This window comes from Neopelma chrysocephalum, unplaced genomic scaffold (genome assembly GCF_003984885.1).
Source record: "Neopelma chrysocephalum unplaced genomic scaffold, ASM398488v2 Primary Assembly neopelma1_80b, whole genome shotgun sequence".
Classification (NCBI taxonomy): Eukaryota; Metazoa; Chordata; class Aves; order Passeriformes; family Pipridae; genus Neopelma; species Neopelma chrysocephalum.
The window spans coordinates 15113131-15127486 of NW_020897742.1; the positions used below are offsets into that span (position 1 = coordinate 15113131).

The following is a 14356-nucleotide window of genomic DNA, read 5'->3' on the forward strand; positions in this document are numbered from 1 at the left end:
CAGAAAGAGGTTCCAAACTCTCAGTACTCTGGAACAGGTTTGCTGTTCCAGTCTTATCGAAGCAAAGGAGACTGTTAAGTCATAAACTATTCAGGATTAAAGTTGCTTTGTTTTACATACAAAATAAATATTCCCTGGGTCTCAAAGTTTGGCCAAGACTGTCTTCTGGTATAGAGGGAGTGTACAGCCAAACCATTAGTAAATTGAGTACGGGTGAGTGCAATATTGAAGACAGAAATTTTGCTTCATTTTTTTCATCAAAGCTTGCTTATGAAGGCTATCGTGTATCAGATCTCAGTGCACAAATCCACTAGGGGAATACCAAGGTTATTATTCTTGGCAGGGGCTTAGGTGGTGACAAGGTGGTGTGAGCAGCTCAGATGTCTAAGGCATAACTGGCAAAAAAAAGCAAGGGGAAAACACATAACACAAAAAAATCCTTACCAACCCCAAACCACAGCCTACAGCTCTGGAATCTTTTGCTGACAGATGTTGGTATCGGTCACCTCCAGGTGTTGCCAGGTTTACAGGTGATTGAGCTGGTATGTTACAGATTTCAGATTGGGATGACAGCTGCACAAATACAATGTGCTTCATTTCACCATGAAGCAAAACTTCAAGGCATATCAGGCATATAGCAGGCTTTGGTGACATACAGATCTGGATACTTGCAATGTAGACACAGTGAACGCCTTAGATTAAGCTGCAGTGAAAAGCTAAGGCAACCTAGTGCTGAAATGCAGAAGGCAATCTGCAGTTGCCGCTACCCTAGATCCTAAGTGCAGTTTAAGATGTTGCATTTTAGAGCATGTCCAGAGTTGATCCTTCTGTGCATTCTCTGAATGGGGGCCTCCAAGCCCCACTGTAATCCAGAAGCTAGTGCTGGAATTCCTGAGCAGCCAAAATGGGTAGCGTTCTCAGCAACTCCAACATATCGTATGGGACTAAAAGCTCACAGAACATAACAGTGATGTTCTGTACCAGTTTCTTGTTTGTAACAGAGAAATAGCTCAATGAAACAAGTACTATGGTGGGCATGGTGAACTATTGCTTCCAGCTAATGACATAATTTAATGTAAAACTCTTTGGAACTCAGCAGTGCCCAGGTGAGTGGGATGCTTGTCGTTTGTACCTCTGAGATGCACGTGGTTTTTCTTAGGCACAAGTCAGAAAAGGAGTTAACTTTGCTGGGCAGCAATTCTGTATTTCCACTGTTTGTTTGCCTAATCAGTTTGAGTCCTACTGAGAAAAACAACTAACTGCAAAGAAGGATAGTTTATGGCACTGTTCTTAAAGGGAACAGTGGTGGTTCCTGTGAAATCAGGGTAAAGAATCTGAAATAGTAGTGAGCGCTTTAACCACTGTTGAGGTAAAACAAACTCTTTCACTGAAAAGGTAAGCAGTCAGTGCAGTTCTCTTTATAACTACTTGGGAAGTGACTGGAGAAGGTAAAACCTTACCAAAAAAACGTTCAAGGGGCATTTGCCTCACTGCCCATCCAGTCAAGCAGCAAAAACAAGAGCAAGGGAATAGGTACTTTCAGTGTATGAAAACCACAGCAGGCCAATTAAGCACAAGTACTTTGAACTTTCAGTGAAAAAAATAGCTTCTAAGAGATTCATGCGGGGATTAAAAAATTTCCTACTTTTGCCCAATAACTTACAAGGATCATGAGTTTTAATTTTATTTTCTTTTAAAAGTTTTTATTTATTTAATTTTTAAACTGCAGTTCTGAAAGTGCAGAGACAGCAGTGAAATACAGCAGGGGACAGTGAACTTTGGTCTAGGAGAACACCTAGAGAGCCAACCCAAAAGATTTGAGGCCTGAATCTAAATGACTTCTCCATTTTTATGGAGTGTCTCCTCTCTCCTGGAATTTATAAAGAGGAAGATGGGGGGTAGGGTAGCTTTTACAGTACTGTGGAAGCTACAGTTGAAACATTTTATCCTACCAAGCATGTACTGTAATTGAACACACACAAAGTATCAGTATATTTTATTTCATGTAACTGCTTAATGAAATACCATTTTCTGCACTCAACAGGTCCAAATTAGTCTTTTACTCTAATTTAAAAGTGTATTCTTTTTCAAAACTGACTATGTGATGCAAGCTATGGAGCACATCTATGCAATTTACACTTACAAGGCACAGCTCTGGTAACATACTATAGTTGTGCTATCTTCAGCAGATTAGATATTGAATATTTTCCTCACAACAGCAACAAACTTCTCATCTGTTGGTGGCTTCCTCTGGCTGCCAGGCTGCAAGAATTTTTTGATTGTTGGAATGTTGCTGATTCTTCCTTTAAAAGCCTGTAAGAAGCAGCAGTAAAGCCAATGAGTGTAATGAAATTATAACTCCATCCTTTATAGCTTAATAATCAGGTGACTTAGATTTTTCTTTGTCAGATACACTACTAAACAGAGAAAGGTAGTAGCTTTATCTGATCTGTGATGCTGATGCTATAAAGTTTACCTTTGTTTCCCAGATGGGGATGGGAGAAATTAAAGAGTTAAGATTCATCTAGTAAAAAGTGGAAGAAAAAAATAAAAAGCAAAAAACCCACAGCAGATATATTTGGGGGGGGGATGGGGAAGAGGCAAGGACAGGAATATTTCAGTGCAAAGTACCACAGAAGTCATGACGTAAGAAACTTAACTGCTCTTTTTATATGATTTCTTCAAAATACAATTTTGCTAGCAAAAAGAAAAGGACAGGAATTGTACACGCACCAGGCTGCAGACTTCCCTTCCTGATGCTCGCTGCTGTGTTTGAAGACATGAAAGTAGCAGTTAAAGGACCAAACTAGTAGCATCAGTAAGTGAACTCCTGCCAGCTGAGAACAGCTGGGAAAAGTAAAGCTGGAGAAAGGTAAGGCCCCAGCAGCTCTGGGGGCAAGGCAGTGCAAGTGAGTTCAGGTTTTTGTAGTCAACAGAAATAGACCAGAGAACCATCAATACAATGGCTCAAAAGATGTAAACATCAAATAACTTTTAAGACTGGTCAGTGATATTTCTATGTTACGTTCCATATTGAGATCAGATGATTACTAACCTGTAGCAGAGGAAATGCAGACAGTATATCAGGCTTACATTCTTCTGACATTAAAATGGCTTCCAGCAGATGGATGTCTGCCCAGCTTAATTTGTTGCCAACAAGATAATCCTGTCCATGTTCTTTTAAGGCCTATAAAATATGAACAAATAAAGAAAAAATTAAAAAGTCATATAGGATGTAACAATTTTATCTAGATATTTTATTACAGGCAGATATCTACAAAAACACACAGCAGGGAAAAGCCATTCAAGAACCTACGAAGTTAGAAAGTGATAGATATTCTTTATATAAAAAATTAAATCAGAACTCATTTTTCAGCATGTGTGGCCCTATCTCTCATTCTAACCTACTGCACCAAGTAGCTGTATATCAAGTCCAGTACCCTAATGAAGACTTAATCATGCAAAAGAAACAGGACTGAAGTAATTGAAAGAAGTCGGGACAGTTTATGTGTAAGTACACCTAGAATTTTTTAAAAAAAAGGTCAAATGGATTTTCAGATGTTGCAGCAAAATTTGAGATTGCTGATTATAGTTTGAAATACATTCAGAATCAAGGAACACAGCCTTTCCACCTTTCATCCTGTAAGAAGGATTCTTTTGTGACAAACTGCTGATGGAAGAATCACAGCCTGCCAAAGCTACAAACAACTGTAGTAGACAAGTTTTGGTGAATGTTGCAGAACAGTTTCAGAGCAGTTACCAGCTCTGCAGCCTACCTTTTTCATAAAGACTATCACCCTCATAGCAGAACCAAGGGAGGGATATGTGTCTGTGCCTAAGCTATGCTAATGCTACACATAAACAAGTAACAAATGTGCACTAAAACTAACACCTCAGTCTGACTTTGGAAGCCAAGTCCTTCTCCAGTCCCATCTGCCAATTTTACGACAGAGGCAGTAATCCCTGGCACAGGCAAAGCTGATACCTTCATGTAGTTATTTCCTACACTGTTCCAACAAGGTCCACCACAGCTTTTTTATCAAAACTATATGGAAACTCCCAAACAGAGCATTGGAACCAGATTGCCTGCAGGGCTTTATAGTGCCTTTTGCTGCTCTGTCTGGGTGCTGAGTCCCTAAAGTTAGCACTTACAGCTAGGGATGTTTTCTGTCAGACTGCAAACCCTGGTAAGCTGAATCAATGGACATTTAAATAACTGGTACAGAAAGAAAATTATTAACCATTCTAACTAGGCTAAAATCACAGAAGAGTTTTTGCTCTGTCTTTACCATAAGAGAACACGGATTATTTTAAAGACTCCCCTCCAGGAGTCTTTAACGCTTTAATGCTAAAACATATCACAGCAGCAGTTTATGTAACCTAGGCACAGGTTTAGAGAATGCTGGTGTGTAAATTTCCTTTTTTATTTTTTAATAACTTGAATACTTATTGGACTTCAAATCTTTGAAAGAATAATGTGTGCAATCAGTCTCTCTCAGCACAGCCCTCCCTTGGTATGGCAGTGGATATATATGAACTCTGATTACAGAAGTGCTGGATTATGTCATTTACATCATTATTTTACAGGGCAGCCTCTGTGGGCTTTACCTGTGCAATTGAAGGCTCTGATAAAGAGGGACATGAAATTGCATGAATCCTGTATTTTTCTGAATGGACTTCAGCTGCCTGGTAACCGAGAATTCAAGCTGGAAACCCAGCTCAGCTCTGAAACAACACAGCTTTGTACCCTTGGCACAGACTTCCAAGGAGACCACTATGCTCTGAAAAAGTGCTGTGAGAAAGTCTGTACAGTACAACCATACAACGCACAAAAGGTAAAGCTACAAATAGAAGTAGAGTCATGAGATGAGGATCAAACAGAAAAATGGTAACACAAAAAAAAATTAAAATATCCTTATGGGAAAAATGAAACAACAGAACAAACAGCAAGCTGGTAGAAAATGGCAGTGTTCCAGGGAGAAGCAAAGAACAACCCATCCCCTCCTGACCAACTCTTCCCTAGCCAAGACTCTTCATGTGGTCTATGGGGGTGGCAAGCATACCAATGCCTTCCCTCACAGCTCATTAGAGACTAACTCTTTAGTGCATGCTAGCCAGTAAATAATTGCTTTATGCTTTTTAAGCTAGATACATCCTGTTTGCAGAGCCCAAAGGATGCCCAAAGAGCAATTCAGAGAAAGACAGTCGTAGTCTCCCAATACAATACATTTAGGCAATGGATTTAAGAAAGGTCATAGAATTAGATCCTTAACTGTAAAGGACAATTATATTTAACTTTGAACAACAAGAATAAAAAGGAGACATCACTCTACAACTCCCTGAAAGGAGGCTGTAGTGAGGTGGGGTGAGCCTATTTTTCCAGGTAACAAGTAACAGGACAAGAGAAAATGGACTCAAATCGTGCCATGGGAGGTTTATAATAGGTAATTTTTTTTTAACACAAAGGGTTGTAAAGCCCTGGAACAGACTGCTAGGGAAGTGGTGGACTCACCATCCCTGGAAGTGTTCAAGAAACATGTGATTATGGCACTTGAGGACATGGTTTAATGGTGAACGTAGTGGTGGTGCTGGGTTGATGGCTGGACTTGATGATCTTAAAGATCTTTTCCAACTTTAAGGATTCTATGATAACCTAATACACTTTCAGGCAATAAGTTCTGAAGGCTGGCACAAGTATTTAAATGGCACATTTATGCAAAATGCTAAGAAGCCATCATCCACTAAGCTAGCTTTAAAAAGAAGGATCTGTTCTTTGAGGAGTCTTAAAGAAGACAGCAAAGAGACTCCGTGCTGAAACTAGAAAAAATTATTTTGTGGCTCTCTTTTCACATTGCTGAATACTGGCTCCATCATACATTTCCAGAGTTGTACTGTCACTTGCCTTCTGAAAAGTATACATGTGAGGAGAGGGAAGTGGGCCAGAAGGGGGAACGACTTTACATCTTTGTAAACTACTGGTGATTTATCACTTACCTTTTCATAAACAGGAAAGTACCTGGTTGTAGCTCGTTCAATGATTAAGGCAAGATTCTTTTCTTTTGTATCAGCTGGTTGAAAAGGGAGATACATGATCATTCCCATCAGGTCTGTAGTTCCCTCCACGTACATATCAATCCTGAAACAAATATTTTTGTTTCATATTTATAATTAGAACATTCTGTTTTGGTTATTTTCCTGAAATACAATGCTGAAGTGACGACTGAGTAAAATGTTTATTAGTGAATGTAACATAAGACACTAGTTTATTTTCTTGTTCTTCCACTTTGAAAAAAACCCTTTCAGTTTTTTTCAACGCACAGATTTTATAAGCAGGCTCACAGTGTCCGCAATAAGCAATGTACAAATAAAAGGCTGCTACTAATGTATTTAAAATGGAGTTCATGCTGTTTTCCATTGACAATGTATTCATTTATGCTGTGGGAGAAAACACCACATATGCAAACCACGCTAGGAAAGAAAAATAATTTTGAGGTCTAATCATGAAAGGATGCTGGCTACCAATTGCCAGTCCATAATAATCCCCACAATCTCTGGAGTTGCAAAATAAAAGCCTCTATAGTAAGTGACAGTCTGTTAGGTTAAGGACTTAACTGAACTTTTAAACCTACATTGGTAGGTTTATTTCATTATTTAAGAAAAAGCAAATAAGGATTTTTTTTCTTTTGTATTAACCCTTTAAGTATGAGAATGGAAAGTAGCCATTCTTACAAAAGCTTACAGAGTAAGGCTTACATAGTAAAGTAATATTGGGAAATATTGGTTTAACTTTTGGTAGCATTATATCTATAGCCACATATCTTTTTTTAAACCAGCTGTGAAAGATTCTTTACATGTTGAAGAAAGGAAATTAGAACACTTAACAACACTTCATTTTTTACAGGCAGCTGTAATTTTTTCCTTCTGTTTTCCCATTTAAAGACACAAAAAGGCATACTTAGCCTTTATTATTGTATTACTCTCCCCCAGGAACTTAATGTAGTTCTTGTCTGTGAAATCAAATGAGTCTGAAGGTGGCCCTAATTTTCTCAGAATGCTGACAGTTAATAATTTATCAATCACAAAGTCCAATCACCCAATCCATGAATCTGAGGAGCCAAAGCCCTGGCAGATGTATAAGCACATGACATGCAGATATTTCCCAGCAACATTTTTTTTTTGTAAATATTAAAAATCGTGGAAGAGTGTTAGTGAGCACAGTATGCACTGCTACCCTACCAGGCTCTCTCCTTCAAGTCTTTTCCATAGAGGTTGTACTTTGCTGCTATGTAGCTGAGGATGGCTCTGCTCTGCACCATCCTCATCCCATCGATCTCCACCATGGGCACTTGCTGAAACAGCAGGACTCCATCTAGGGAAGAAAAAGAAGCAAATCACTCAGAGTGCTGAAGCACTACACTGAAACTAAGGAAGAGACCTGGTAACAGACCAAGACATTCTTAAATCTGAGGGATGAATGCATCCATAAGGAAGCAGGTCTTCTTTACAGGTCACATCATATTGAAGCAGTATTTATACTTGGTATTACATGCCGGTAAAGAATTCTTTATTGTCTTAATAGTCTCTGAAAAATTTTACAGTTATTTATTTCCCTATCAGCTTCTGCTATTTGGAGGCATCATACAAGCCAGATTTATTTTTGTAGCGCCATGGCTATAAATTGCATGTGATGGGACTGTCCCTCAAAGACATCTCTGTCTCAAAGTGAGCCTTGCATAACCTGAAATACCACGCTCTCACCACCACAAGAGCTAGTAAATATACCACTGTTTTTTCTGCAAATACTTGTGCTTCCAGCATGGGAGCTAATTCAGGCTTTCCTCTACCTCCTGTAACAAATACTAACACTGCCATCCTGGTTGGACTCGATCCTTGTGGATCCCTTCCAACTCCAGAGGCTCTATGACTAGGGATACTAATGCTCATCCTTCCTCGTTAGCAACTGTGATGCAAAAATTTCATCTCTGCTAAAATTTAGGAGTGCTTTGAGGACTAGTGTTAGTCTATAGAACCTTACCCTCTGGATTTACACTCAGTTTTTCTGGGGGGGGAGATGAGTGTTGGGCCCAGTTCTGTTTAATATCTTTACTGATGATTTAGATGAGGGGATTGAGTCCACCATTAGCAAATTTACAGATTACACTAAGTTGGGGGGGGAGTGTTCATCAGCTGGAAGGCAGGAGGGCTCTGCAGAGGGACCTGGACAAGCTGGAGAGTTGGGCTGATTCCAACAGGATGAAGTTCAACAAGGCCAAGTGCCGGGTCCTGCACTTTGGTCACAACAACCCCCTGCAGTGCTACAGGCTGGGCACAGAGTGGCTGAAGAGCAGCCAGGCAGAAAGGGACCTGGGAGTTTGGATTGACAGGAAGCTGAACATGAGCCAGCAGTGTGCCCAGGTGGCCAAGAAGGCCAGTGGCATCCTGGCCTGTATCAGGAACAGTGTGGCCAGCAGGACCAGAGAAGTGATTCTTCCCCTGTACTCAGCACTGATGAGGCCACACCCGGAGTACTGTGTCCAGTTCTGGGCCCCTCAGTTCAGGAAGGATATTGAGGGGCTGGAGCAGATCCAGAGAAGAGCAACAAGGCTGGTGAAGGGACTTGAGCACAAGTCCTATGAGGAGAGGCTGAGAGAGCTGGGGTTGTTTAGCCTGGAGAAGAGGAGGCTCAGGGGAGACCTCATCACTCTCTACAAGTACCTGAAAGGAGGTTGTAGCCAGGTGGGGGTTGGTCTCTTCTCCGTCCCTGAAGGTTTTTAAGATAAGACTGGATGTGGCACTAAGTGCCATGGTCTAGTAACCACAGCGGTATTGGATCAAGCGTTGGACTTGATGATCTCAGAGGTCTTTTCCAACCCCGCTGATTCTATGATTCTATGAAGGTTTTACAAAAATATCACCTGTTGTCCTTTTATTATGTTGGTGTGAATTTATGTTTATGGTACAGTTTACAGACTCACCATTGCGTAATTTTTCTAGGTCTTCTTTTGTTTCTATGAATTGTTCCTCAAACTGAAAAGCATCAATAGAAAACAACACTGTGTCACTCCAAAGGCAATAGAGAAGTGGAGGGAAGTCTGGACATCAGACTCCACCTCTCCACACTATTCTCTATACTTCTCTCATTGTGTTGACCCTGTTGAGAAATACATTCAGTGCAGGTAGCTGGGTGAGCAGCTGCAGTATGAGCTGCAGGGGTGAGCTCTGGGTGGCAGAACTGGAGGCAAGAGACCATGAACTGCCAACCCTTTGCGTAACAAAGGGCGCAGGGACCTGTGGCACCAGCCAGCTGAGACACAGCAGGAGCAGGTGACCCCAGGCTTTTGAACACTTAGACTGTGACAGTATAAAAGCCATGGGTTTCCTTCATTTGAGGTCCCTCTTTGAAGGCATCGGCTCAAGCTGTTTTTCTGTTGTTGCACCATGATTAAATTATTTTAAGGACTGCTGCAGTGGCTCCTGGATGGTCAGACAGGAAAGTTTCCTCAACAGATCCCCTACTCCTATTCTTCATCTCTGCTCCAGCAAATAATGAAGGACTATAGTGTCCCCAACACCAAGGTATTGTACACTGCATTATGCTCCAAATAAAGCTTTCCCAACAGAAAGACCAGTCTACTTGCCTGCATGAACTGTTAACAGCTACCAAATCATTCACTTAAAAGCAGCCAATGCCACATGAAATATTGAGAATTTTTTTGTAAGTTATGCATGCCTCTGTTACACAGCATTTACCTCCCTCTTTCCCTCGCTGGGTTTTTTTTTAAGTGAGGACATTTCAATGAGGACAAGATCTTTGTCTTCTCAGCACTCGTGCTCTGCAGCTTCTCTGTCAGCAACACTGACAAGTGAGTTAAAAAAGCTTTTTATTTCCAATGGAATATAAATAGTTTCAAAGAACCGTACTAAAAAAAAACTTAATGTAGAAATTAAGATGCCTTAGGATGGTCTTTACCTGATGTTAATCTAGATAAATCCCCTACTGCCACCTTTAGAGCAGATCTGCTGATTTATTCTACTCAGGTCCTGACACAAAGAATGAAATGCACTTTGTTTGGAGATAATGTTCTAAAGTTTTCATGTGGCATGCATGGTCTTTCAGTGGAGAAGAATCATGAGACTCAGGGAATTTATGAGCATTGAGAAAAAGTCAGAGATACACGGTTTTGTCTGTAGCAACAATTCAAGATCTCATCTTAAAGTATGTTTCAAAAATGACACCTATTAATTCTCTTTGTATGTTAAAATCCTTTTACTGCACAACTATTGCTCAAGGCATAAATGAAGTACCACATGAGACTGTATCACTGAATCTAAGCATTCTGCATCACAATATGCAATGTTGTGCATATCCCTAAGCACAGATGCAATTAGGAAACATTTCCAGAGAATACCTATTTTAATCACAGATTAATCTGATCACTTTATAAAAAAAAGGTACAAACCTCAACCCCAGCTGCTGCTAACAGCCATCGGATTGACTCCATCTTCCCCCTTCCCTTGGTGTAGTGCAGCTTGGGTTTCCCCGCCATGATTTCAGAGTTCTTGTTTCCTAATAAATTCAAGATGATGATTTTACAGGAAGAATGTTTTAAATTAGCATTTAAAATGTTCCACTCCAGGCTACTTAAAACAGTTGGATGAATGTGAAAGTAGAAGAACAACCAAGGCCTAGATACTTGGGCTTGATGCAACTACATTTTCTGTGGATTAATGGAATAAAAGAAAAAGTACACACTACCAGAATATGCAGCAATTCAAAATCACCTCGTGACAGAATATAACAAGCATCTACTAAACGATATACATATCTTCAAAAATAATAATGTAATTTTTACAGCTCATTAGAGTTTTACAACAAAAGCAGAACTGTAGGATATTCCTGAATAAACACATTTTTAACCTTGCAGTGATACAATATTTTTAGTAGGTGTTGGGTTTTGTGACAGCACCCATGTCATATCAAACCTGAAAATGTATGTCAAATGAATTGCTTCCAAAGAACACCAACCCAGCAACATCAGGTTTCACCTCTCTCACAGGACAATTCAGAGCCCCATGTTTCTGTGTCTTTACAAATATGACCTTTTAAAAGCAACGTATTTCACCAGGCCTGCTCACTTCTCTATTTAGCTAGTTCTATTACAGTTAAACTGTAACAGGGATTTATATCCTATTTGCCCTGAAAACTAAACTTGAAAATCAAAACCAAACAAATGGGACTGGGTCCTCTGCTGGGCAGATAAGGCCTGGGCAATGCTCCCAGCAGCAGGGGCCTGAAGTCAGCCCACTAGATGATGGCAAAGGGATAAAACACTTTGTCTTTTCAGATTTCCCCAACATGTGCAGTCACATGCCATAGTATGACATCAGCAGCTGATGTGAGCTCGCACGCGCGGTACTGGAAACAATGCTATCACTGTATTCTTATCACTAATGGGTCCCAGATGAATGAGGCAGATTTTGTAAGAAGAGAGAGTCACAGACTAACAGAATGCTTCATTGTTAAGACAAGGTTTTATCTGTTTACAGGCAGGCTTATTTCTTCTTGCATAGACTTCACAATACATAACTGAGTCACAAAGTGGAAATTTTGGCCATGATCCTAAAGGCATCAATAAAGAGGCACAAACAAACAGCATAACAGTGAGAGAGGAGACCACATCCCTGGCCCTCTCCACTGAAGTCCTTTGTGTTGAGTGGTATCTTCAGGCCCTATAGCAAACAGCCATTGCTCTATTAGAGACTGGACTCACAGGAGAAATGTGGTGCCCCTGTCCAAACTACAGGTCTTCAAAACCAATGCTCAGCTCTCACCTAGCCCTGGCAATATCTATATCCCCAGACACCTCAGTCTCTTGTAACAAAGTTCTCCTAATACAAAAATATATGATTAATAATAAGGACTTGATTATGTCTTGACTGGATTTGACATCTAGTCTAGAGCTTCTGAATGTCTAGTTAGACTCCTGACATCTGAACAGCAATAAGGCATTCAGACAAGTGACTTGCCACAGCTCCCTTACCAGGCCCTACCCACAGAAGACCATGACTTATGCTTCATTTCTAGTTCCTGTACGTGTGTGAATTATGCTATACCAAGTAAGAGAGCTCTCAGTCTTCCATATTTCAAAAATACTTAAGAACTGCACTTGGACCTTCACAGACTGGACAAGCATTCTAACCTCCAGCATGTGGGATCAAGCCTGGGAAACACGCTATAAGGACAGGCTAGCATTAGCAGAAAGAGCAAATTTCCCTGACCTCTCCCCAAAGCAGAGGTGGAGTTGATAAAATTCAGCCCAGCCAGAGCCCTGCTTGCCACTTTCAGCCCAGTGCTCTGCTCAACACAGCTGGGAAAGCTGAAGAGCAAAACAAGTGTCAGTGAAAAAAATTCCGGGTATCAACATCACCCATATTTCTTCATCACAGTTCCTTTTGGGGATTGGCCAAGGGTTGAGTCTTTCTGTTTGAGTAAGAAAAACCTTTTATCTTCCTGGAAAGGCACTGCCTAAGGTCTGAATTTGGGGTTTAGGCTGAACACATACATAGAGTTGCAAGGGATTTTGGTGACCCAGTTATGGCTCTGTAGTGAATATTCCTTCATAAAATAGTAAGTCATGAAAGAGTATCAAAATTGGTAAATTACGTTTCTTGAACAGCAATAATGGACCTGAAAATTAATCACAAATTTTCCTGATGTTTAGAATTAGACTTTCCTTGGACCCCAGCCAGGCAGGTACTGCTACTGCTGTGATCACTGTATTAAAAAAAAAATCATGCTATTTTGTCCATATCAATTCAGGCACTGGCCTTCCAGTGAGAAAAAAGTAAGTGAATTTAACAGTAAGCTCATAATCTGCTGTAAAATCTTAAATTTTCTCCCTAATTGGATATGGACCCCAAAGTAGTTCTCTGCAGCAATGTTCCTCAAACTCAGCCCGCACACGGCTGTTCCAGCAGAACGACCTTACATACAGCACTGCATCGAACCTGGCTCGGCCTCCGGACCATCTTAAAACTGTAACTGCTCACCGGCGTGTGGTTTCCACTGGGATTCGGGCCAAGCCTGGATTCAAAATGCGTTCCTTCCACCGCCCCAGCCAGGAGGAGCGTCTGGACGAGATGAAAGACAAATTACCCCCAGATATTGCAAAACCTGCACTCCGATGAGTAGTTCCTCTTCAGGATATCTGCTGAACCTACTCAGGCGCGAACAAGAACACCCGCTATGCACTCCCACCCCTCGGAGCTCCTGCTGCAGGAGAGACGCTGGGGAATAACCCCTGGACAAACTCCCTGGAGCAGCACAGCCGGACACTCAAGCACGTTTCGCGAGTGCCCACCCGTCCGTCACGCACCTTCCCTTTGCCATCCCGGCAGGGCCCCTAATCCCGGCAACATTCACACCCTCTGCCGGCCCCGCGGCCCCGCGGGGCCCCCCGCCCGCCGCCTCAGTACCGTGCGCTCAGGCCGCTCCGCCGCCACACCGCCCTCCCTGCCCGGCCCGCGCCGCGACACTGCCTGCCCGGCCCCCTCCACCCATCCCGGCCCCCGGGAGGCGGCCGCTCCTCCCCTCGGCCGCTCCACCCCTCGGCCGCCTCTGCGGCCGAGCTGTGCCCACTGCCCGCCCCGCAATTTGCGGACGTGGCGGCGGCAGCTGATCGGCTTTCCCGCTGTCAAACTCCATCCCTAAGCCCTACGACCAGGGCTGCCGGAAGAGCCATCTCTGCCTTGTCCCTGGAGTCTTGTGGAGCAGCTGTTTCTGTTGCAAAATGTGGAATATGTAAAAATTTTCCTAAGAAAGGATGTTCTCTGATGTTTCATCTTTGTACACTTTCAAATCTAATCAACAGGAAAGGAGATTTAATGCGCGAAACAGATGGCAGCTAAGAAGCAAGCTCTAAGTGAAAGAAAAATTATTTGTCGGTAGAATTGCCTTCTTAAGGTTTACGGTTCAGCAGGTTTCAATGATCTCAGACCGGGGGGGGTGTTAACAAAGCTTGGAAAGAAGGATGTTCCGCTGCTAGTGGTCACAAAGAATGCAGAATTTATGGGCCACAAGGACATTTGGCAAGAACTCCCAAGATAAGGAAGAAACTAACAAAGACAACTCAGCAACTGTGAGGAATCAGCTCCAACTGAGTAAAAGGTAATTGTGGCAGGGGGAGTTCGCGACCATCAACTCGTGGTCCGCTGAGCCAAGAAACCCACCGACCCAAAAGAAGAGAAAGACTGAACATCTGGACTAATTAGCAAGAGAAGTGAGGGAATCATTAACCAGTAGAAGATAGAATAAGTGATAAGAGAACCGCGTCACCTGTAGCCAAGGTACATTAAT

General features: G+C 41.9%; 1 protein-coding gene across 2 annotated transcripts; it reads right to left on the reverse strand.

The window, feature by feature from the left end:
* Positions 1 to 1979: 1979 nt before the first annotated feature.
* LOC113970908 (glutathione S-transferase) lies at positions 1980 to 13552 on the reverse strand. Of its 2 annotated transcripts, XM_027690338.1 has the most exons (9): positions 13477 to 13546; positions 13051 to 13131; positions 12280 to 12377; positions 10461 to 10567; positions 8976 to 9027; positions 7237 to 7369; positions 5995 to 6136; positions 3056 to 3187; positions 1980 to 2313 (listed from the first exon to the last, which is right to left on the reverse strand). In XM_027690338.1, the coding sequence occupies exons 4-9, from the start codon at positions 10545 to 10547 to the stop codon at positions 2191 to 2193; spliced, it is 669 nt and encodes a 222-aa protein (XP_027546139.1). In that variant the 5' UTR covers positions 10548 to 10567; positions 12280 to 12377; positions 13051 to 13131; positions 13477 to 13546; the 3' UTR covers positions 1980 to 2190. The 2 variants fall into 2 exon arrangements, with proteins under 2 accessions (XP_027546139.1, XP_027546138.1); XM_027690337.1 differs by lacking the exon at positions 12280 to 12377 and having other exon boundaries at positions 13477 to 13552.
* Between the last annotated feature and the right edge of the window lie 804 nt (positions 13553 to 14356).

Coding starts and splice junctions, on each gene's coding strand:
- LOC113970908 (XM_027690337.1), bottom strand. CDS start 10,547: ATGGCGGGGAAACCCAAGCTGCACTACACCAAGGGAAGGGGGAAGATG. Junction 9,028..10,460: donor TAGCAGCAGCTGGGGTTGAG/GTTTGTACCTTT, acceptor GATGCTTTTCAG/TTTGAGGAACAATTCATAGA. Junction 3,188..5,994: donor ACTTTCCTGTTTATGAAAAG/GTAAGTGATAAA, acceptor CATATTTTATAG/GCCTTAAAAGAACATGGACA.